At 40.7% G+C, this 25,740-nt stretch overlaps 1 protein-coding gene across 5 annotated transcripts; it reads right to left on the bottom strand.

Annotated features, from left to right (window-relative positions):
- Positions 1–213: 213 nt before the first annotated feature.
- LOC137881383 (1-phosphatidylinositol 4,5-bisphosphate phosphodiesterase zeta-1-like) lies at positions 214–15,653 on the bottom strand. 5 transcript variants are annotated; one of them, XM_068723305.1, is made up of 12 exons: positions 15,103–15,653; positions 13,960–14,036; positions 12,604–12,786; positions 10,489–10,633; positions 10,057–10,209; positions 8,773–8,922; positions 8,410–8,569; positions 7,255–7,371; positions 4,446–4,618; positions 2,767–2,893; positions 1,194–1,343; positions 214–933 (listed from the first exon to the last, which is right to left on the bottom strand). In XM_068723305.1, exons 1-12 carry the CDS (start codon positions 15,250–15,252, stop codon positions 851–853), a joined length of 1,668 nt encoding a protein of 555 aa, XP_068579406.1. In that variant the 5' UTR covers positions 15,253–15,653; the 3' UTR covers positions 214–850. The 5 variants fall into 5 exon arrangements, with proteins under 5 accessions (XP_068579406.1, XP_068579407.1, XP_068579408.1 ...); XM_068723306.1 differs by lacking the exon at positions 15,103–15,653 and adding an exon at positions 14,714–14,770; XM_068723307.1 differs by lacking the exon at positions 8,773–8,922.
- Positions 15,654–25,740: the final 10,087 nt, after the last annotated feature.

Genomic DNA, 25,740 nt, shown 5'->3' with positions numbered 1-25,740 from the left:
CTGGGTCTCTTACGAGGAGGGAGGCTTGGAAGAAAGTGCTGGCTGCTACTCTTTCATAGTAGTGCTCATGGACTATTAATGTATCCTGGCATCACTCATCAGTTTCAGATCTAAAAGAAGAATTACATCTATTGTTTTGGAATAGATGATAAATCCAGAAACAACACTGTCTTGTGGTTTCTCTTATGTGTGATCAACTCTGCCACAATAATTGTGCACTTGCATCAATTATTAATTTGATGATGAGAATCTAATATTCTACTCCAGGGATCTCTCCACTACTTGAGTGATACCAGCAGAGAGTTATTCTTCGTTAGTGTCTTCTGGTCTTTTTCCTCCGCAGTGGAGTAAAAAGCATGTCTATTTTCTGACAATAAAACTGCTATTTATATCTGAGGAAATTGTGCTTTTGATTTATTTATATATTTTTGTTGATGATGTTGCCGCATCAGCCACGCGTCTCTATCTTTCTTTCAATGTTACATGCGATATGTTACCCACAAACAGAAAAAAAAACAAAAGACACAAAAAAAATTAAATAAAAAAATGTCAAAACAAACATAGATCATCATCCTCTATATTGACCCTGCAATAACAAATGGATATTAATGAATTCGTTTTTCGGTGTCCCTTGGAACTTAAAGTTGCAAAAAGCTCTTTCTTACAAACATTTATTTTTCAGCCTATACATTTTACATGCCAAATATTGCCCTCTACAAGAATTATATATAACATGGCGGCTAACTATACAGACAGTCATACTCAACAACAAACAATGCAAATGAAAATTTAAAAATAAAAAATAAGTGAGTGCTGAGAGAGTGAGAGAGTCTGATATAGAGAGCTGTTTCTATTCACAACAAACATAGACGAAGAGGGAGGCTGGATCCAGGCTGCCTCCGTCTCGGGATCGGAGAGGCACCCAGCTGTAGCCTGGAGGTGGAGAAGGAGAAGGAAGGGGGGCGTGAAAAGAAATGTATGTATAGCCTCTAAATACGAAGAGCATCATATGGATACACAGAAGCATTTCCATGAAACTTCAGCACAGAGCAGAGACAGACCTCCAGTAATGCTGACACTGTCTATGAAGGGAAATACAACGATGGTCGCACAATGTCACCTGATGTAATTTAGCCCTTTGTCTGACTCCCAACCCCCCACCCTCTGTCGCTCTTTCTGCCTCTGTGGCTCACCTGTCTTCAGGCTGGTGAAGGGCAGGGTGTACTGGCCCACAAAATTGCTGCTGAGGAAGCCGGTCGGCTGACGGACACAGAAGCGGATGAGGCAGAGCTCGGGGACACTGATGCTGAACTTTATGGTAGTATCCCACTGAGGACACAGATCTGTAATGATAATTAGATTTCATTCATTTTTGTTCTGTCTTAAGTGGATGTGTTAATAGGCAACTGTTTGTCAAAAGGTTTTGTCATCTTTATAGGATGATATATCAGTGTTGTGTTCAGCTTGTATCTGCTATGCCCAAGTGGTCGAAAAGCTGATACTGCAGGTTTTTTTACACATTATTTTAAAGATTTTGTACAAACGTCTTTCTGCTGAACTTACAGAGATGCAGGGACAGACAGAAGGAGTAGAGTTGTGTTCACCAGAATAACCACAATCAGTTGTCGGTCACAAGCTGACCGACAACTGACATCGATAGAGTAAATAAATGATTATCCGATCCACAGCAGCATCCCTATCAGGATGGCATGATACATGACATGAAGTGCCATTTGTTTGCAATTTTACGGTGACAGAGAGCACACGTAGATAACTAAAGAGTCACCTCTGCTGCAGTTTTCAATCCATTTCCTCTGTTGCATCCAAATTTTCATCGAAGTCCACATTAATTTGTATTCACCAGTGACCTTATCGGTTTCATAGCGTGAAATGATTTTATGATTTATGCCTATGCATAAGTGCTCCGCACCCTCCAGGACTGTTACTCTCTCTCTGTCTCTGTCTCATCTCAGCAACAGCAATACAGTTGTATATCCCATCAATATCATGTCTTGATGTTAAGTTCATTTTCATGGTGCCTTTTTAAAAAACGAAAGCTCCAAGCCAAATGTGACATACGGTATGTTCTGTGATGAAAACCAGACGAAATATGAAAAGTCAAAAACCTCGACAGCTGTAGGATTTATTTACACAATTGAAAGTCTGATAACAGTTTTGGGAAGTAAATGTAAGAGCCAAACGCTTATTATCATATTTTTCATTATGAGCTAAAATAAACCAGCCGTAGTCATTATGAATGTCATATTTCATCAGCACACTTCTCCCAACACCAGCTTACTGGGAAATGGATGTAAAAGGAAGAAGAAAAAAAAACACTAACAGAAATCAGAAAATACTGCTATCATTGAAAAACTCACTAGTATCCAGTTTAGGTGGTTTCCATGTTTCACTTGAAGGTGTCCATTGCCTTGAGGTACGGGGCATGTTCTCAGATGTCATTGTATTTCCATTTGTTGGTATAAAACCAGAGGAGGATGTGTTTTTAGCGACGCTCGCTGCATGTTTGTAGGAATGGCAATGTCGGCCTGTCAGTCAGTCCAACACTTAACTCCTGGATGGATGTATTGACATGAAATTTCGTTTTGGGTGTTCGTGGTTTTCAGAATCCTTCTGACCTTGGTGATTCCCTGACTTTTCCCACTCATACCTCAATGAGGTTCACATTAAAGGTAAAATATGGGTTATGACCATGGTCATAACCCATATTTTACCTAGGCCACATACAATTGGTCTTGTAGTACTTACAGTTGTTTTTGACAGTACATGTGCTTTTTGTGCACAAGTCAGATGCAATCCCATGAATCTCCACTCTGACAAAGGAGCCCAGAGGTTTGCCACTCGAGGGGATGGGGAGGTTGGACCCATGAATCACCTGAGAAAACCGGAGAGCCAATAAGAGTAGAGAAAAGAAGAGAGGGGGAGAGGGCTGTAATTACACTAGTCTGGAGAGAGGCAGGCTTATCTGCAGTCCTCTCACACTGAGCCATCCCTTCCCCGGCTCTGATCAAAGACAAACCTGTATGTACTTATCGCAACATGCACCGTTTGGCACTGATGGAGCTTTACGGTGTCCGGCCCAAAATTGCAGTGTCTTTCCCTGATAGAGTCATGCTACAAAACACCCTGCATTATGCTCCCTCACAGTTACAATGGTCCATACGTATAGAACAGTTTCGAGCTGTCATTGCAAGATTCTCGATTGAAAAACAAACCATTGCTTGTAGTTGACAGTTTTATGCTAAATAGACTCATGAGAGCTCAAGGGGAAATATTGTTTTTCTGAGCAGATGAATAATTTACTGTTTAAAGATTGAAAACTCAACCCCATCTAAGTTACACTACTCGTGACTCTTATTTCCACTGAGCTGAGAGCTGAGTCAAGATTGCAAGATTTTCCCTGAAGTGATCAAATAATACAGAATGATGATGTGAATAAATATAGGTAGGGTGTCTCCCGGGGCACCCAAAAACGGAGCGCACCACATTTAGATTTCATGCACTGTGCTCGGATGGTGTACTGTGTGTGTGCATCCTCCTTTAGAAGACAATGTCTGATGTGCTCATCCATCCTCATGAACTATTGTCTGATCAAGATTCATTTCCTTCATCAGACAACAGCAAAAACCAAGAATTATAGTAGAATTACATACTGTATTATAGGGCTTTACAGCAAAGGATATAGCTGATGTAACAGGTGACATTTAGAACAGCTATACTGACTGAGCTTAATTTAGAAAATAATCCACAACGGAGTCTTTTTGAAAAACATAAATACATATGCAGTCAGTTTAAATGATTCACAGCTGTTCATAAGAATGATTCTGGCAGAGTAAGATGTTCCCTCGTCTACCTCTTCTGCAGTGAGTCCCATGTGATCCCAGGCAATTCCACATATTGTCTTTGCAGTACAAAGCCTCAGATATCTCTCGAGTCCCACCATTATGTTCTACATCAGAGGAAACTGTTGTATCTCTGTAATTGGACTTAGAAGAGTTAGTGTGTGACAGTCGTCCTGATGGCAAAGAGATGTGACTGTTCTCTACAGCTTCATTCATCCTTTGCCGTGTGACTTGGATGCAGTACATTACAAGTGTCTACTAGCATGATTAAAAGAATGGAAAATAAAATGATTTATTAATTGCACCCGGGTGTAATTGCATTGGATCACCCCTCTCCTTTCCCTTTACTTTCTGAAGGAGGTAATCTAATTAAACGGAGACTATCTCAGGGAGATTTATGTTATTGTTGGTTCACAGCATCCGGCAGGAAAGCATTTATCTGGAGGCTAAAAGTCAGATGAGCTCTTCTACATAGACAAACGCATGCATGCACATAAAGCACACACACAGCCCTGTAACATTACACCTTAATCCATAAATCCACCCTGAGTGGATTATTCAGTGTTCGGTAGTCCTGAGCTGTACCTTGATCATCAAGACTGTGGGTTCGACGCCGCGCTGGCTGCAGCTGGGATCAAAGCTCCTCTGACTGGACATGAGCACCGCCGGCTTCAGGACGTAGCCACAGCCCCCGTTGTCCTGGAAACGGCCATTATTAAGGTCCATAGGCAAGCCCAGAGTCTGGAAATTGAGAGCCACTGCAACACACCACGGGACAATGTTTGGAACAATGAAAATGAGGCGCTATAGCTGTGTAAATTTGTTTTTACAAGAACAAAATTGAGAATGCCTAAAGCTTGTTTACATAAAACGGGCGGCATGAGATGATCTCCTGCATACCGTCTGTTTTCTAAGGCATCTTGTTCATTCTGCAGGAGGGAGCTAAATTATATATTGACTTGAAATGTTTCCCCAACAATTGCGTACATCAGGGGTCTTCAACGTTTTTCAGGCCAAGGACCCCCAAACTGATAGAGAGATGGAGCAGGGACCCCCTTCTATGTATATTGTATAACATTGTGTTTAGTATTAAACTGGGCCTAGTGCCATGTATAAACATACCTTGTTATTGTGCATTCAATACTAATCTATTCAAATAATACACAGGTTCCAATTCATGTTTTTATTGTAAACATGTGCAAGGTACATTGAGTAAGGTGGCCGTGCCACTGCCATTTATAAACACACCTTGTCAACTGATACCAATGCCAATATCAACATTGTCTGTCAATTGCATGTTAATCATGCATACAAGCTATTCAAATTGACGTTTTTATTTTAAACATAAATGTGGAAACGAAAAAAGAGTGATGGCCTATTAGTGCCACTGCCATGCATAAACATACCTGTTATCTTGTACAATACTGAACTATTAAAATAATGGACAGATTCAAGTTTTTTGGTCGAGTTACAAAACGATCCATTTTCGCTCATAACAATGTCTTGGCATAATAATATACTGGCCTCAGTAGTTGGCTGTTGTTGATAGGAGCTGCAGTGTTTTAGCCAGGAATATCTTGCAAAAATGATTGCACAAGAATTCGTGGGTGAAGTAAATGTTGTTTATAGATACAACGGTATCTTCTTTTCAAATAATATTGCAGCGTGCGTCCTTGTGTCTGGGATCTTAGTCAGCTGGGGACTGAATAGGCTCTCGGTCAATCACGGGGAACCTGACAGAGCCAGCATGTAACATGCGGCCTCGTGATAGGGGCGGGTCCTCCTCTTTGTGTGCAGGAGGCCTGGAGGGACAGGTCCAGGCTAGTCTTGCGCTGTGAGTGAACCGGTGCCCAGCTTGAGAGAATGTGTGCATTTCTGACTGAAAGATAACATCTTCTGCCTCCATTTATCCATTTGTTATATTCATGGTAATTTAAAAACATTTCAATTTGTGAAAAAAAAAATAATAATAAAATTGTCTAATCAACCAAAAATTTCGCGGACCCCCTGTTGAAAACCTCTGACATACATTGCATCAGGGACACATTCAACAGTGCAATAAGTGCATCTGTAGTGGGATTTCTGCAGTGCAAAGCTCTTTGTTGGCATGTGTGCTGCATACATCATGTTTTCAGACATATAAATAGATTGTCAAACAAAGGATGTGGCAGGGTCTGCAATTACAGGGACCAATAATGCAAAACACCTTTAATTGTGTCCTAACCAACACACTGCAATGCATCTTTCTGCTTCTTTTTACATATGTGTATGTCACGGGGTCCCAGCGAATGTTCTGCTCATCTAACTGTAATTGATCCTTCCAGGCTGCTGCTGTTCTACCGCAGTCCCCTGCAACTGTGAAAAGTGCCGCTCACCATCTGCACAGCTGCCACCAAAGCACATAGACAGTCTGCTCAGCCATCAGCAGGGCTTCGTGTCAGAATCAGTGGCTGGCTGGCTGAGCGATGGAGACGGATAAGGAGGATGTGCAAAGACGAAATGACGGAGCCAGACAGATCAGGGTTGTGACTTTACGTTCACGTATTGCCGGGAGGCGTGACGATGTAAAGCTTATGAATGATTTTTTTTAAGAATAGTTACTCTCCAGAGCAAAGGTATGTGATATGGAGTCAAGCCCAATGCTCATGCTGGACTAAGAAGTGATAACAAAAAATATATATAATCTGTGACCCAGACAAGGATGTGATTTAAAGAGAGAGAAAAACACATTTGGTGGGGTGCAAATCGATTTAGGAAATGTGTGATAAGGGCCAGGAGAGGACTTGCTCCGGGGAAAACCCAGATGAGGTGGTCAGGCTGTGGACTGGAATGAAATGTTCTTTTCACCGCTAATCGACAGGACACTTGGCCAGGTTGTTCCCTCTGAAGTTTGACAATTTGAGTTTCCGATTGGCATTTTTCTCCATTTCAAAAGCTTGTGGTGGTTGTTCAGTGTGTTTTGAGAACTGCTGACACAAGAAAACTAGAGAAAACTTCTTTTTCTGAATTGATGTTTTGACCAAAATTTAAATATTATTGTCAACAAAGTACTAATATCATCAGGGACATTGTATTAACCACATAATCCTTTTTTGTTTTCCATAGAAATCCAAACAAATTAAATACTCAATAATTTAATCAAATTATTGATGGTTTAATTTATTCACTTTCATTAACTACTCAGATTGGTCCTTATGATAGAATGCTTAAAAAGATGACTCCATAACTGCATATTAGATAACACTGCATGCATAAACCACATCAACGAACACTAATCTTCCAAGTTTGGAAATTTGTAACGGTTCAACAAATATTATAAAATCTGTTTCAGATTCCTGTGCCTGAATAAGTGTGTATGTGTGTGTGTGGCGTATACTCGCCCTCTCCGACTCACCGAGCTGTGAGCCGACGTTCCAAAACTCCTGAGGGTTAGGGTTGGAGGAAGTCATCCTCCTGGCCGCTGGATAAATCCTGCTGAGGAACTTCTGCGTGTGCTGAACAAAATCTGCCCCTGAGTGAGAGAACGCACAACACTCACAGGTCAAACGTCTCCTCTGACTCACACTGATTAATCAGAAAGTCCACTGATTCAAACTTCACAGATGTCATTACTGTGATGCTGTGCATTTTAGTTTAACTCACAGAGTCTGTTTGATGCACTGATCAAGGAAAACATTTAGGTTTATCTGCAGGGACGTGGTCACTTTTTAATAGTATCAGATTTCAATGTTCCCGACTGTTTTTCACTGATGAGTTGCTTTTATTCAAAATATTGCCTAAAATAGGATCCTATAGGGAAGATTCACCAATTTCTGTTATTTTAGTCTAATGTGGAATTTAAATTTCAATACCTGAAAAGGTGAACTGTTTGTCGTGATCACCTTATGAAGCCTGAATAATTATCTTCATTCTGGATAGGCTCCAAAAAGGCGCACAGCTTCAGTCTGTGTGGACTCGTGCCATTGTTGTGTAGTTTCCCTGCAGGGCCTGAGGACAACAAGGGCCTACACACTTTTTACAGCACAGTCGAGACTGTTCATGGTCCCTGCCAGTCAGGGCAACAAGCTCATAATGTAGCTGTGTGTCTGGAAAGTCTCACTCCTCCGATTTCGTTTCTCTACATCCCTGTTTCTCCAATATACTGCCGCACAGCAGCGCAATGACAGTTTAACTGATTATCAGTTGATTCAAACTTCTGTGGGCTCTTTCCACTTCTCCAACAGTGGGAGTACGAGGCACATTTTTGGACTTGTGCTGTTGTGCTTTATTCCCTATAAAAGTACTCCCCCATGTCGTATATGTCATGTTCAATATGCTTTCGCTATTATGGAGGTTTATGGCGCCAGATGTAATTGCATTTCTCATCCAAAGAGGACCTACAGAGACTTGTCCTTTGAGCTCAATGTAATTATAAATCATGCGAATCTGCTGGGCTCATCAGAATTAGATTTTGTGATATCTCCAATTAAATCTACACATTCTTTATTACTTCAGAATCAGGCTTCCCTTTTCTCTTCCCATAGTTTCAACTCCATACATAACATTTTACCTGAGGCTTTGGCTAGCTTGCGAGCTTTCTTCTCTTCCATGGATGTGTTGTCACTGTACTTCTGCTTGTCTTTTGAATGTGTAAAGCTGATGAACTTCACAGACCTGGTGTACACAACCAGGTCAGATAGAGCCTCTGCCACCTCCACCTTCTTCTTATGCTTAATACATTTAGGATAGAGAGAAAGACAAACCAAAAACCAAAAAGAGTGTTCACCAAATAGCAACAAATGCTGTTGAAATTCCAAAGAGTAAAGCTTCACCTTCTTGTCCCATCATCTTATGGTTGCAGCGCACATTTAACTATATCCGTACAGAATCTCCAATCAGTATAGAAATCTGTTCCTAAATCTAACTGACTTACTTTCTTCTTTGACCCTGCCTTTCCAGGAGACTTGGTTTGACGATCCTCTTCCTCATCCTCTCCCTCATCTAAGTTCTCCAATGTCTCTGTCCCTGCTGCGCCCTCAGCCTCTAGCTTTTTGTTTTTTATCAGGATCTTAAACTTCAGGTCCTGGTATTCCCACAAATGCACAAACACATGAATAAATGCAAAGGTACCTACATTCACCATCACACAGCTGCATCAGTCAAGCAAACTCTGAGTCCATGTAGTATGTAGTATGACAATTATAAGCTTCATGGATTCCTTTGGCACGGCACTCTTTAATTTTTCATTGCACAAAACTATACAGTCTGGAGAGCTAGAACAGAGGCTTTGCGTCTGTCGCTGTAATTTAGAATTAAAATGTGCCCATGTTTACGGTAATAAAAGAGTAAGAACTGATTTGAAGCCTTTGATCTAAAGGGTCAGAGTGGAGTATAAGGTAATGAACAGTTTTGAGAGTCGCGTAGTGGTTACACTTTCGTAATTGGATGGTAACTTGGGTGTGAAGCTGCATGAGTGTGACACATGAACACTGATTCAGTATTCAAGTTGCTGGGGGTTAATAGTCAAGATGAAACCATTTGTGCTGAGGCTCCTATCTAAGCCCCCACTTCCTGAGTCATAAAGATAAAGCACGATATGGGGAAGAAAATCTTATATGCACACTCAAGATAAAACACATCTCATTTCTTGCTATAAATTCCAAAGCAGTAAGAAGTCTGAGGCAGCAAGAAACTCCAGCGAGACAGCACACATCCATCCACTCTCAGAGAAAAAGCCTTCATCCTCCTCGTCATATTCAATAGAATGTAGAGACTGTGCCAACGTCTCTCAGGCCAGTCGCTCAGTCAAGGGTTTAGGCAGACGCTTTCATTGGAGAAGTCAAAACCCAAACAGGGTAATCGAAACGAACAATCAGCTCAAGTGCCTCAGCATGCTTAAAATGATGGGCACTTCTCAAGATCAACCGCATCACATTTGATTCTGCGAATCTCTGAGAGATTAAAGAGGCTTGCAAATGCAGGCGTCCAGTTACCCCTGTGTCCCAGTGGAGGAGAGAAGCACAGGAAGCCTCAGAAAGAGACTAATGAGGCCTTCTGTGACGACCGAAAGGTCTCATTTCCTCCTTGTTTTGCTTTGCAATGACAGCCGATGAGGATTTATACATACAAACACTGTCGTACTCCAGCAGCTCTAACATTAAACGCAAATCCTGGTTCTGATTTACCACTCAGACAGTCAAAATCTCTCTTTTCTTACATTAGGGCTAGGGAGGTCCCCAGTGGTTGGCTGATCCAAGGGAGATCTCAGCAGCTTTTCCCCCAGAATAGAGATGAGGTACTTGGCCATGACCTCCTGCTGCTCCTTGGAGCAATGATTTTCTAATGACAGGATCACCGGGTAAGGAGACACCTGTCAAGAAATAATCACATCAAAAAGAATCATGATTTAAACTCTATTTCCAGCAATTAGCATCAACCTGGATCTACTGCTCTCTCTCCGCAGGCTCTAAATTCTCAGCACATCACAGAGAATGGCCTAAATCATAGATAACTAGCAAGCAAAGCATTACGATCAGAGATGCTATTAATTATAGCAAATGCAGATAAGTGGGGACTCCTGGCGGCTAAGGAGGCAGGAGCGAACACTACTCCTACAGAATATGTCACGTAACACACTTCAAGTTTTTACCTCGAAGGCATGGTGCTCCACAGTAGTGATGACGTCCTTGAAGAGTAACTTCGTGGTCAGGGTGTAGCCATGGTGGACTATGGGCTCCATATCTGGCCCATCCCAGCAGTCAATCTCAATACAGCGACAGCCTTCTATCAGAGCACTGTGGCGCAGAAAGACACACAGAAGATACAGAGACACATGCACACACACTGAGCTGTGGCAAGGCTACGATAAGCGCTTATAATGTGCTGCATGAGAAAGCAGAAGTGAAGCGTTGAGACACAAACTGAGCTATTTCCTTTCCACACACAAGTTCAAGCCATCATAACCACTCCCATACAATTGACACATTACTGTATATTATATACAGTGTAATGTATGCAATACATGTGAATGATTTATAGAACACATTGAATTCTACTAATTTAATCCAAAAGCTTCTTCTATCTCAGTGAATCTGATCTGCTCCTCAAATGGTGCTGTTACATTTCCACTTGTGCTTTCTTTATAAAATCAAATCATTGTCAGGTATATATAGTACAGAACGTGTCTTGGTGTTATAAGATATTGCTTTTTTATTCTGTTGGTTGTGAAAAAGTGGGGTGGGGCAATTATATCTTTTCTTGCAACCTAACAATGGCCTAACTCTAGCTCTATCCTTCATGCACAGACATGAGTGTTTCTATGCTAAGCTAAGCTAACAATGGCCGGACTCTAGCTCTATCCATCATGCACAGACATGAGTGTTTCTATGCTAAGCTAAGCTAACAATGGCCTGACTCTAGCTCCATCCATCATGCACAGACATGAGTGTTTCTATGCTAAGCTAAGCTAACAATGGCCGGACTCTAGCTCTATCCTTCATGCACAGACATGAGTGTTTCTATGCTAAGCTAAGCTAACAATGGCCAGACTCTAGCTCTATCCTTCATGCACAGACATGAGTGTTTCTATGCTAAGCTAAGCTAACAATGGCCTGACTCTAGCTACATCCATCATGCACAGACATGAGTGTTTCTATGCTAAGCTAAGCTAACAATGGCCTGACTCTAGCTCTATCCATCATGCACAGACATGAGTGTTTCTATGCTAAGCTAAGCTAACAATGGCCAGACTCTAGCTCTATCCTTCATGCACAGACATGAGTGTTTCTATGCTAAGCTAAGCTAACAATGGTCTGACTCTAGCTCCATCCATCATGCACAGACATGAGTAGTATCAACTCTCATAAAGAAAGCAAATAAGTGTATTTCCCAAACATTTTCTTTACCACCTCTATGCAACCAGGACACAAGCAGACAATAATGTCACACAGTTGTTTCAAGTGGAAATTAAAGTGTTACATTGGTGCTAAAATTCCCATGTAAATATTGTTTGAGTTAAACAAATTCAGTGGGAAATTATAAATAGTCAATTTCATCTTCAGATTTCACCATACTTTGTCAGTTGTTTGTTTCACAACATATAGGCTCTTGTGAATCTTTTATTTCGTCCTCCAACAAATGCATTTGGCCATTTTCTTTTTTTTCTCCATGCACCTGTGAGGCAGTGGGATTTCTAAAAAGTCACCTTTTACTCCTGACACTTTGCTCTCCTCTCTATATGATTCATCCATTATCTAAGTAAACCAGAGCTTCCAAGCTGCTGGTTTGGAGGCTTCCCCTCTACCAGCCGGCCAGGGCTCTCAGCACATTCACAGGGACCATAAATACATCCCTTCTGCTGCCATCAGCCCCTTTTGTAATCACTTTCATGGTCCCATAAAGGGACCACAGCAAATTCCCTGTGCCTCAGCACACGGGTGGGTCAATGAAGAGAGAATCCTGATAACACGCATGTAGGTCTGGGGAAGAGACTTTAGAGAGAAGGTCAAGTGTATTGAGGGATGACCAATTTAAATGATGTTTAAATTGGCCTTATCTGGGTTTTCTGGACCTACGTTAAATAGTAGATTAATTAGATATAAAGATTCAGCAGATAAATTGATGTTGGTTAATTTGCAAGTGTAATTACACTTATGTCTGTGCAATTCAGTCATGTGGGGAATTGTTTCCTTGGAAGTGGGGGTGTTTTTCTGAAGCGCTGCATCATGAAGAAGACCACAAGCTGTACTGTTTTCACTGTACTTACTGCATATAGGCATCCAGGTGGCTCTTTCCTACTAGCTGATCTCCGGTCAGGTAGGTGTTGTGTGACGAGGAGATGAAATAGTGGCTGAGAGGCTGATCCATGTCTTGGTACACAGACGTGTGGGTCTCGTCGAACACGCAGTCTTTGGACTCCATGTACCTGATGAAACTCTTTCTTCTTACTCTGGTGGGGAGGAAGAAGGAGCAGAGTAACACTGTCAGTGACAGTCAAAATCAGCATTGGCTATTCAACCAAGTGCAAAACAAAAACGTTTAAAGAGCGGACTACACTAGCCAACTCAAGCAAAAGCTCTTTTCCTAGTGTTAAAAAGTTAAAACAACTCCAGAGAATCGAGGCTCAGAGTCCACAATCATTACCAATATTGAATGCACTTATTGTAAGTCGCTTTGGATAAAAGCGTCTGCTAAATGACTGTAATGTAATGTAATGTAATGCTAGTGGCTCTGTGAGGCTGCACCCTATTGTAGCCTACCAATGAACCTGCTATGTTTAGCAGATACTTTAGTTTAGCATGTTAGCATGCCAACATTTGTTAATAAGCACTAAACAAATCACAGCTGAGGGTGTTGGAATTGTCATTAGTTTTGCTGGTATTTATTTGGTCATTAACCAACCGGATGATGCCAGGTGAAAAGTCAGGGGATTACCTACGTCATTGGAATTCATCTTTTGGGCACCATGAATGTCTGTACAAAATGTCACTGCAAGCCATCCAACAGCTGTTGAGATATTCTTATAGTAACCACCTTTAACTTGTTCCAACAAAATGTAGCTACTTCGTAGAGGTTACTGTGTTACTATGATCACTATTATTACATCAAGATCAAGTCAAGATGAAAGTGACGTTTAAAAACACAATAAGTAGGCTAGACTTAGTCTGAGGTTCTAAAACTAGTCCAACTGAATAATCAGTCCCAAAGATGAGCAACCTAAATGAAACATCTGGCAACCGCCTCTCTATTCAGGTAATTTATTTGCTCAAATAAATAGTATGCAGTGTAATTATGCTACCGTACAGGTGTTAGAATAGCTGAAAACTGCTCTTCAGAAGCCTCGCTTACTCAAAGACTATATCATGAAGTGAAAATAAAGTGAGGACAGACTAGTTGTCAGTCTTGTGTTTTCCCTGCCCTACTAAGCCCTAGACAACATCTGGTCTATTAGTCCGCTGACGTGCCTTACTCTTATATTTTCCTTCTGTCAATTCAACCCCCCTGCCTTACAGCACTCACTTTGTCAGCCTGGGACCACCGGCGCTAAGGCCTTGACTTCTGTTGTAACCAAATTAGCATAATTACGTGATTAGTCCTTAAAGAGTAAGAGGGTTTTCTTTACCCATAGTAATGAGCAGCAAGCAGACGCTGGATTTGAGCTCTCCTGGGACAAGGGGCCTTGCCTTTCTCCATCCTGCCCTGCACACAATCATTATCGCCTCTTAAGCCCTTGTCGCCAATCCTGGGAAGTTAGTCTTAAGTTTCTCTGTGAAACTTTCAACTTGTATAAAATCAACATGCAATTCTGAGAAGAGAATGTGGCTACTAATAATTTATCAAAGGCTTGTGTTTGTCTGCGAGGCTGAATATCCGTCATGATAGTGTTAGAAGGAAGAAAGCGTTGAATTTAGGTCCTTTCAAAGCGTAGTGCTTCAGATTATTCTTTACGTTGTCATCTTGTAGATATTTCAAACACTTTCAAAGACACAGCACATCACTTGCTCTCTAAAAATATACAGGAAAGAGTGAATAAAATGTCAACTCGGAGATGTATCCCCGCTTTTACCTGAGCTCACTGTTGAAATACTACTTTTTCAAACTCAGCATGAGAGAGAATAAAAGAGAAGTCAGGGTCTTTCACTCTGCACAAAGTTCTCCCATCCTCTCACACAGCATCCTCCTCTCCTCTGTGCATCTTACTTCTATCAAATACTAAGGCAACGACGGTGTGACTTTCACATTTTAGTCCCTCTCCTCTCCTTGTCATTCCTCTCAGTCAGTGAGACCAAAGTGTCTGTGACTTTCCCTAGCTTTGAGTGTGTGTGTGTGTGTGTGTGTGTGTGTGTGTGTGTGTGTGTGTGTGTCTCCCTCCATACCTTTCGTCTCTCAGACATATGCCTGTGCCAGTGTTGTCAAGGTACCCTGCAGTGGGCCGGCCCCCCCGTTGCATCTGTCACCTCAGCGTGAGCAACATAAAGCAACCAGCTCTGCTGTCATTTTCATTAACCTTTTATGCCGTTGCAGCAACTGCTTCTAAACCAGAATATCCATTTTAAAGCACTGTATCATGTCTAATAATTGGCTATTAACTCAAGAAAAGTCACAAAATCTGACATAAAGATATGGATAAACCTGAATCCCACATTTACTACACCAATATTCAACCATTGGCAATATGGAGCGAATCAGCTAAATGCAACTCCAGTGGGATTGAGTCAAGTGTTTCCTGGAAACTCAATAAGATGCAATGTAAAGAGCAGCCTACCTCAGATATTGATGCTCTCTGGGTCCCTGTAGTATAGATATGTAGGAACAGGATATCCGGTATAAAAACGATCCAATCTGTGTGATTTTTCAGCAGGTTTCTGGGGAAGTACACAAAGTTGTTGCCAGTTGCAAAACATTCACACAGCATAACACAGTGCTGAAATATACTCAGAAGTCTACTTCTTGTTATCACGGTGGAGGTTGTGTTTTCAGTCCTGTTTGATTGTTCTCAAAAGGGACTTAAAAGTAAACTTTGTTTGCCTTACCTTTCAAAACTAATTTTGTATAAATGTTGGCTCATAATTCACCAACTGCAAAGTGTAAACTGCCATTTTGAACAAGCAGTTATTGTTTTGTTTTTTTTCGACATCAAAACATCCCATCCCTACCAAAAGCTGTACTTTGATTTTAGTGCTGGTTAGCAAATGTAAGCATGCTAACATGCTAAATTATGATGGTGACCATGGTAAACATTAAACCTGATTAACATCAGTCACTGTGAGCATGTTAGCATGCTGCTACAAAGCACCAAATGTGCCTAAGCGTAGCCTTGTAGACCTGTTAGCATCTTTGTTGATTCTCTGGTTCATTTATAATATTATTTGATTGTAAGATTTGGTCTATTTGACATAAACTGCTATAACTCATATATGCACTGTGTAATTCCTCAATTTAAATGAGAGCAGAATACATGTAAACCAGGGGTGCCCAATACGTCGATCGCGATCGACCGGGTAGATCGCATGCCATTCAAAAAAATGAGATGTTCTTATGGCACTTGATTGAAGTACAGGGCAGCCAGTCTGAGATCACGTCTTTTCTAACACACGGGTCACCACCACGTATGCGCGGTCAACCGCACAACTCCGGCGAGCTAATTAGTTAGCCTCCCAATATATTTCTACTACAGAAGCTAAGGCTGCAGCGCCATGATTTGGGGAACTTCCAAAACCTCGCGTCAGAGCTGGAGACGCAACGGAAGCCGTGTGCGCAATTTGACAGTGCGCGCTACACAGAGCAGATTGACAAGTGTCTGTCAGAGTTTGACAAACACCTTCAAGACTTTGCTTTACTTGAGCCAGTCGCTACATGTATGTACTGCACATTTCGGGAAGATATTGTGGTTGATTCAAAAATTACAACGCTGTTTCACCTGAATTCGTCTGGAGTGGAGGATTTTGACATTACAGGCTGACATTCAGCTCATGGACAGTTTTGGAACTTACTCACAGAGGAAAAGTACCCAAACATGAGGAAATGTGCTACCTTCTTGACTGCATTATTCGGCTCTACTTATTTATCTGAGTCAGCCTTTTCCCACATGAAGAATATTAAGTCCAAACATTGTTCCACCATGACTGATGATCATTTGAAGTCTGCTTGAGGCTGGCTACCAGCAGCTACTGTCCAGACTATGCAACCCTGGTTAATTCCATTCAGTGAAAGTCATCAGAGTAAGGTATGACCAAAAATGTACAGAAGTGTATTATGCCATAAGGATTCATGCAGTTATGCAAGGTATGCCAACATATAAATAGATATTTATCATGTTGATTGTAGGTAGATCATTTTGACTTGGTCATTTTAAAAGTAGCTCGCAAGCCGGAAAAGTTTGGGCACCCCTGATGTAAACTCTGCCAAATGTTATGGTGTTTGTTCTGTAAATTAAGTTATTCTCAAAAAATCGGGGCCACCATTGGCCAATCAGCATTACTATTTTAATTCAAATCCATGTTAAAACTAATTAAATATCAAAACAATCAGTTTAAAGGATCATTATGTGGATGTATGAGCTCTTTGAGTGCTCTTCATTTTGCCAAGTGATCTGGTAAAAAATGCTTGTAGTTTCCAGCATGGTAAAGCATCTCAAAAGTCTGCACTGAGATGTTGTCTGACTGCATCATGCAAATACATATCTGTACGAAGCACCAGAGATTGATTTCAATGGTACTAATTTTATGGAATAAAGTCCACCATCTCAAAAATGTCCAAACCACAGTGGACGAAAGTGTGAACGCATCATGAAAACTCATCTATGCAACAGTCAGTGAAGCTTAGAGAACATTTCCACTGATTCTGTGTTGGTTGTTTTAGCAAGTTTGACAGGAACTTCCTCCCTGGTTGTCTGTGTAAATCTGAATGTTATTGGTGTGTTGTGAATCACTGGTGCACAACAATAGTCATTGCCCAGTCGTAGTCCAGCAGAGTCATTCCTGTCTGCACCAGGCTGTAATGGCTCGGCCTTGGGCATGTCAGAACCATTGGGCATACGAGTTTGATGTGATAATTCCCAGGCAGTGAACATGAATCCTGTATATGGCCCCCGTCTCTGCATCACTGCACCTCCCTCTCCACGGTCGGTTAGTTGGACTCATCTGGAAGCAGAGTATGCGTGTGTATGTAGCTGTCGGTTTTTGCTTCTGTGCTAGTGTGTGCATCTGTGCATATTGGCGGGTCGATGGTAAATAAAAGATCAGCAGTCCGGACGCGTGTGTGTGTGTGTGTGTGGACATTACATGTGTGGAGCTCAGATGCACCCGCACACTGCAGCATCGTCACTGCTGCTCATTGTGGGAAAATCAGATCACTTCGTGTCACATTGTGATGTTCAGAAATCAAGGTTTTGTCTTTATTCACGTTTAATGCTGTGGCAAGGCACAGTCAAAACCTCACCGGCTCAGATGCTTAAGATGAGAAGAGCTGAGACTTGTGCGCCGGTTTGAAATGTGACTCTGTACTTGAATTAGGAGGTGGGGGGCGGACCACATTTCCTTTTGACAGTGTATTCCCAGCTGGATTTCCTCTGGCTCATTTGGTATTCATTGGCCTATTGGAGCTTTGAGTCAGACAGCAGAATGCCAGCGGTAATGCTTGATTTCAGGGGATAACTAGAGAGGTGAGGAGCTGTGAGCTCTGGCATACAGTGTGTGCATGTGTGGTTGATGCTCTCGTAGCTCATCTTCTCGCAACTGTGTGTCCTTAAAGATATAAGGATAAGGATAAGGATGTTTATTGTCATTATAAAAAGATACAACGAAATTGAGTTGGCGACTCATCAGCCAGTAAAGATATATTAATTTACTAGCATGGATCAAGGAAATGTAATTTCTAGTCTTTTCAACCCCAGAGAAGTAGGAGGAGGTCAAAGTGGTTAGTTGGGCATATAAAGCATTTTGAAACCAGAGTCATCAGTGTTTAGTAGTTGAAACAACAAATTTCCAATTTGTTGTTTCAACTACTAAACACTTAGTTTAGGTTAGAGAAAGACTGTGGTTAAATCGTCACCATGTATCGTCAAGTCAATTTTGCAGATGTGTTCAGTGTTTTGCAAATGCAGCGTATTTGCTTCAGCAAATATGTTATATTTGAACCGGTCTGTTCATCACCTGAAGCATAAAAATAGCGTAGGAGCTGTAAAGTAGAATGGATTCCTTTATAATCCGAACACACGCACACACACACAATTGCATGCTGGCCGAGTTAATTGCCAGCTGGGTGAGGAAAGATGATAGTGATGGGCTCATTATTATGAACTATTGCTTTATTTGGATCTCTTTGCTTCCCTCTTCCTTCGGGTTCTAGCACAACTTTGTCATCAGGAAATCCCAAGCTCGCTTCAGTTTAGAGAAACTGCTAAAAGCACAACCAGCAAAAAAAAGAACTGTAAAATAATAATAAATAACTAGAAGGCTGTGGAATCAAGATTAATCAAAATTCATGGCTGCTTAGTATTCTTGCTATTCCATTCCAGAGATATTGCTATAGCCCTGAGCAAATGGCCATCTGTTGGTGAAAATCACCATTCAGCAGCATGCATGTTGTTCAGGCGTCGGAGTCATCATTCTCTGACAGTTCTGGTGTGTTGAATCCTCAGCTCTGTGGATGCAGCGGAGGCAGATTGCAGGGCATTATTACTGCAGATCTCAAACAATGCTACCTGTCTCTCGTTTATGTCTGTTCCTATCACTTCAAAATCTTTTGGTAGGAGACATGGAGAAATGTTTAAAAGCTGACAGAGCTAACTTTCGGATTTGCTGTCATGATCTTTTCTCATTATGTTACTTCACAATTTGTCAAAAGACTCTTAAGCCACTTAAATTGAGCTACATATAATGAATTGGCCCCCACTTTGTGTGGCTTATGCAGAGTATAGCTATAATTAGAAAGCACTACTATGAAGAGTGCTAATTTAATTACTGCTATAACAAATTATAGCATAATTGTCAAACTTTTGCTGACTGCTGTTTTAATTATAGCTGGTTCCAGCCAATGTGCAGTGATCCCCAGCAAATTACATATCCCCTTTCTGTCCCAGTGTGCTTTGCCCATCCATTTTCTAAAAAATAGCCATGGCAGATTAATTGGTGTCTCTAGCCTTGCTTGCCAGGAGTGATGTGAGGGAAGTGCGTCCACCTGACGGGGAAAATTGGACTATTTAGCTTTCTATCATGGTTCACACAGCTTCGCCATCCTCCCAAATAATTTATGCGCCCATATTAACCAAAATAGAGTTAGGCATCAAAATGAGGCTCCCACCCTCTACTAGACAACTTGGACTCAGTACAGGATGAAAGAACCGATTGTGTTTGGGAAAAGTCATTTAAGCATCTGTCTAATCTGTCTACGTGTGCGTGTGTGTGTGTGTGTGTGTGTGTGTGTGTGTGTGTGTGTGTGTGTGTGTGTGTGTGTGTGTGTGTGTGTGTATGTGGTCCACTGCCCCGTGGATGCAGGTCATTTCTGGCACAGACAAGACTGGATACTCAGGAAGTTCATCAGGCAAGGATGGCTCAGCCAACCATCATCATATCATTAAAAGATGGAGCGCTCTCTCAACCACTCACAGTAGCAACAAACTGCCAAAGCTCACATACATATCGGACCCTGATGCTGTAAAAAAGGAAGGCTGATTCAGCTTGTAAGCCCCATTAGTGAGAGTAAGAGGCTCTAAACATGCAGCTTTGAGATGATGTGAGTAGTTCTGCATAGCCTCTTGAGCCGTCAATGGAGGGTTTAGGGCCCTGGGTCATATTTTTGCAAGGTAATGGTAATAGTTTCTTGAGTGATGTCTGTCCTTCATGATGCAGTTTGAAAAGAGAAGCACAATAGGAGCTGTGTCCCGCAGTCAAGTAGCACACTGCAATGTTGCTGTCCATTACATGATTTGGGCCATCCACAGTCCACCAATTTTGAGCGAGTCAACACAGCATAGTGCAAGGCTTGCTTGTGTTTTTGTGCTACTTTTGTTGGCAGAGGCACATGTAGAACACGCACATACAGGATAATGCAATGTGAAAAGGTTGCTTTGCTGGTATGATCCAACTGAGAATCATCACCCTTGGCTGAAGCTCTGTGCACTCCTAAAAAAAGTCTCTAAAACGAGCTCATTTAAGTCTCAGAAACAGAAAATATTCATAGCATATTTAAAAGAGCCTCTCTCAAGCTCTAGGCCCCGCAAATCATTCAGGGCATCATGTCAAAGGCACACGCCCACATACAATTCATAGTGTGAAAATCATCTCAGTAATATTATCTAAAATCATTATTGAGATGCGATTAACATCTTTACTAACATACATAACTAAATTCACATTACTACTCTCACCACTGTTATAAGCGCTATTCCACAGCCGTTGATATAGGATCAAATTGGTTAACATCTCATCTCTATTCACAGATACTGTGCCCTTAGGTTTGTTAAGCTTCAGCATCTTTCTCAAAAAAAAAAAAAGTGTTGACACCGGAGTGAAAAGGTGTGACATGCAGACACTTTGCATTTATGCTCTCTGACAGCCTGTCAGAAAGTCCACAATAGGAGGAAACAAGACTTTCCTCTCTGCCGGAGAACTATTACATAGTCAGGCAAAATTCAAACTGATGGGAAGTATTCATATTAGAAAACCCCTGAGCAATGCTGGAGTGGGAGATTGTGAAGCATCAGCAGTACAAAAGGGAGATCATCTGTATGTATGACACAGCATGAGCCAGTGACAGGAAAATCAAGGTAAATGTGACCTTGTGCATCAGTATCTGCTGTGTTAGGCGGACGTCTGCTTCATATCTGAAATGTAGCTACAATGAGAACAACTGTCATCAAGAGGCTAATTAGAGGACATCACATGTGTGTCTGCAGCTCTCTCAAGTAGACTTCTGTCTGGGTTCATTGTAATCCATCTTACTGCTGCTCTTTGATCTAGTACAGTGTTTAGTACAGATTACTGACCATACTTCAGTTCTCCATTCCTCATCAGAGTTTCATAAAGTCGCTGTGTGTTCCCGTTTCCATCAATCAACCAGTAAACAGAATATTCGTCATCACCTGTGCTGTCCCAGATATAGCAATCTGTGAAAAAGTATGAAAATGCAACAACCACCTCCATGTTTGAGATTGTGGTAGCCTGTTGTTGTTAATTCTTGGGTAAGGAGAAACATTTCTCTTCAATGAGTTGATGTTAAAAAGTAAGTTTTCACAGCTAAAAAAAAGCAAGGTGTTTACATCCGCTAAACAATGAAGACATCTGGAAATCTTAACGGGATTTACAGTGTTTACCCAAACAGTTGCTTTTAAACATTCCCACTGTTTCCTGTCACTTTATAGGTGCAGTGAAAGTCCTGCGTTGTCTCAACGTTCCCATTACAAATACTCTTAATGACTCTGTGTGGACTCCTTTGACCACTGTGACTGAAATGAGCTCTGCAATTCTGGCTCCACCGTTCCTCACTCAGGAAGCTGTACTAATTAATCAGTTGCTTGGCAACATATGGCAAGGGCTTGATTTATGGAAAACAGTCTAAACACCTGTTATATGCTGAGACAGGAATGGGTGGAGGTTGAGTTATTGTGCAGCCCGTCAGGCCCTCTCACACTGTCTACATATCTGGCAGCAAAATTAAGTTTGACTGGGACATTTACATATTTAGGCCTCCTTTGCTCCGAAATTGAGCAGCTGATTTGGTTTCTATTGTAAATGAACACAATAGCCTCAAGGATGTTTCAACTCCAGTCTTATTTCTACATTTTTTTCCCCCAGCATCACTTCATTAGATCACACACACACTGCACACCCCATTGTTGTTAACTTGTATTGCTTAAAACCTGTAGAAATGCAGACGAGGCCAACCAGACTAATTTAAATCATCTCATGTCAAAGGTATTTTAGCATTTCTTTCTTTCTGTAGTGTTATCCTTATGTCACCACTTAAAGGTATTTTAGTATTTCTGACTTGCAGTAGTGTCATCCTGATCTCACCACCTAACCCTCTTCCCACCAAAAGGCTGAGGACATGGCCTTGGTGGGTGCATCGACAGACAGAGGAGGACGACGACATCTGCCAAGGGGGGGTGAAGGGAGACGAGATAATGTGTATATATACTCTGTTTTGTCTATTTATTGTTGTTAGACCTCCGAACCATCCGTGGGGAAAGAGCTCTATCCTTTCAGCTGAATTATTTCAAACTGTCTGTTCTTTAAATGTGATTTAATTCTTTAAGAAGTTCGTCATCTGGTTATTTCTCACAGGGAGGTTAAAAAGATTTTTTTCCAGAGAGAACCAGGACAATTTGATGTAGCATTTCAAAATGAAAGCTGTTCAAAATCGCATGAATGAGCTAACTTCAAATCACATTCATGAGACAATTTGTCTAATTTCATACTATATGTATGTCTTTTTCAACATACTATTCAATGGGTATGCCCAATACAAGGGATACCATGGCTTAGTGGTGAGCAGAGTCGCCTTTCAATCAGAAGGTTGGTGGTCTGATCCCCAGTTCATGCTCTAGTAGTCTCATGTCAATTTGTCCTTGAGCAAGACACTTAACCCCAAAATTGTGCCTGTAGCTGCATCTACGGTGTATAGATAGATTCTGAATTGTAAAGCATCTGCTAAATTAATTTTTTTCAACATATTATATTATGACTTTTTTTTTTTTAATTTTCAACATACTATACAATGACTTTTTTTTACTTTTTATATACTAGTATTTTACTATACAATGACTTTTTTTTACTTTTTATATACTAGTATTTTACTATACAATGACTTTTTTTACATTCTTTTTGACATACTACTATGACTTTTTTTTTTTTTACTTTTTAAAAAAATACTATACAAAGACTTTTTTTCAACTTTTTTTCAACATACTATACAATGACTTTTTAAATTTGTTATATACAAGTATTTTACTATACTATGACTTTTTTCACTTTTTTTTGACATACTAATATGACTTTTTTTCAATTTTTTTCGACATACTACACTATGACTTTTTTAGATGCCTGAGCTAACTTCAAATCACATTCAGGAGACAATTTGTCTAAATTCAGATGGGATTTTAGAGGAAATCGTGCATAGTTACAAAATTATATCACCTCAGGTGTATAGCAGACCAACTCAAGTTGTCACTCAGAGAGAACCAGGACAATCTGATGTAGCATTTCAAAATTAAAGCCCTTCAAAATCGTATGCATGAGCTAACTTTAAATCACATTCAAGAGACAATTTGTCTAATTTTAGATGGGATTTTAGAGGAAATTGTGCATAGTTACAAAATTATTTCACCTCAGGTGTATAGCAGACCAACTCAAGTTGTCACTCAGAGAGAACCAGGACAATCAGATGTAGCATTTCAATATAAAAGTCCTTCAAAATTGCATGCATGAGCTAACTTCAAATCACATTCATGAGACAATTTGTCTATTTTCAGATGTGATTGTAGAGGAAATGGTGCATAGTTACAAAATTATTTCACCTCAATTGTATAGCAGACCAACTCAAGTTGTCACTCAGAGAGAACCAGGACAATCAGATGTAGCATTTTAAAATAAAAGCCCTTCAAAATTGCATGCATGAGCTAACTTCAAATCACATTCATGAGACAATTTGTCTAATTTCATACTATATGTATGTCTTTTTCAACATACTATACAATGGGTACACCCAATACAAGGGACACCGTGGCTTAGTGGTGAGCAGAGTTGCCTTTCAATCAGAAGGTTGGTGATTCAATCCCCGGTTCATGCTCTGGTAGTCTCATGTCAATTTGTCCTTGAGCAAGACACTTAACCCCAAAATTTCTCCCGTAGCTGCATCTACAGTGTATAGATAGATTCTGAATTGTAACGCATCTGCTACATTACTTTTTTTCAACATACTATATTATGACTTTTTTTTTTTTTAATTTACAACATACTATACAAAGACTTTTTTAAACTTTTTATATACTCGTATTTTAATATACAATGACTTTTTTTAATTTTTTTTTGACATACCACTATGACTTTTTTTTTTTTACTTTTTAAAAAAATACTATACGAAGACTTTTTTTAACATTTTGTCAACAAACTATACAATGACTTTTTAAATTTTTTATATACTAGTATTTTACTATACTATGACTTTTTTTCAATTTTTTTCAACATACTACACTATGACTTTTTTAGATGCCTGAGCTAACTTAAAATCACATTCAGGAGACAATTTGTCTATTTTCAGATGGGATTGTAGAGGAAATGGTGCATAGTTACAAAATCAATTCAGCTCAGGTGTATAGCAGACCAACTCAAGGTGTCACTCAGAGAGAACCAGGACAATCTGATGTAGCATTCCAAAATTAAAGCCCTTCAAAATCGTATGCATGAGCTAACTTAAAATCACATTCAAGAGACAATTTGTCTAATTTCAGATGGGATTTTAGAGGAAATCGTGCATAGTTACAAAATTATTTCACCTCAGTTGTATAGCAGACCAACTCAAGGTGTCACTCAGAGAGAACCAAGACAATCTGAAGTGGCATTTCAAAATTAAAGCCCTTCAAAATCGTATGCATGAGCTAACTTAAAATCACATTCATGAGACAATTTGTCTATTTTCAGATGGGATTGTAGAGGAAATGGTGCATAGTTACAAAATTATTTCACCTCAGGTGTATAGCAGACCAACTCAAGTTGTCACTCAGAGAGAACCAGGACAATCTGATGTAGCATTTCAAAATTAAAGCCCTTCAAAATTGCATGCATGAGCTAACTTCAAATCACATTCATGAGACAATTTGTCTAATTTCATACTATATGTATGTGTTTTTCAACATACTATCCAATGGGTACACTTAATACAAGGGACACCGTGGCTTAGTGGTGAGCAGGGTTGCCTTTCAATCAGAAGGTTGTTGGTTTGATCCCTGGTTCATGCTCTAGTAGTCTCATGTCAATTTGTCCTTGAGCAAGATTCTTAACCCCAAAAAATCTAACTATGACTTTTTTTTTTAATTTTCAACATACTATACAATGACTTTTTTAAACTTTTTATCATCATCATCATCTTCGTCCGCTTATCCGGGATCGGGTCGCGGGGCAACAGCTCCAGCAGGGGACCCCAAACTTCCCTTTCCCGGGCCACATCAGCCAGCTCTGACTGGGGGATCCCGAGGCGCTCCCAGGCCAGTTTGGAGATATAGTCCCTCCACCTGGTCCTCGGCCTCCCTCGGGGTCTCCTCCCAGCTGGTCGTGCCTGGAATACCTCCCTAGGGAGGCGCCCAGGTGGCATCCTCACCAGATGCCCGAACCACCTCAACTGGCTCCGTTCCACGCAAAGAAGCAGCGGCTCTACTCCGAGTCCCTCACGGATGATCGAACTTCTC

The sequence above is a fragment of the Cebidichthys violaceus genome, unplaced genomic scaffold, assembly GCF_023349555.1.
Source record: "Cebidichthys violaceus isolate CVI_PGR_0920_01 unplaced genomic scaffold, fCebVio1.0.p SCAF_3, whole genome shotgun sequence".
In the NCBI taxonomy this organism is placed as follows: Eukaryota; Metazoa; Chordata; class Actinopteri; order Perciformes; family Stichaeidae; genus Cebidichthys; species Cebidichthys violaceus.
Note: the sequence above shows the minus strand (reverse complement) of the source record. Positions and strands in the feature narration are given on the sequence as shown.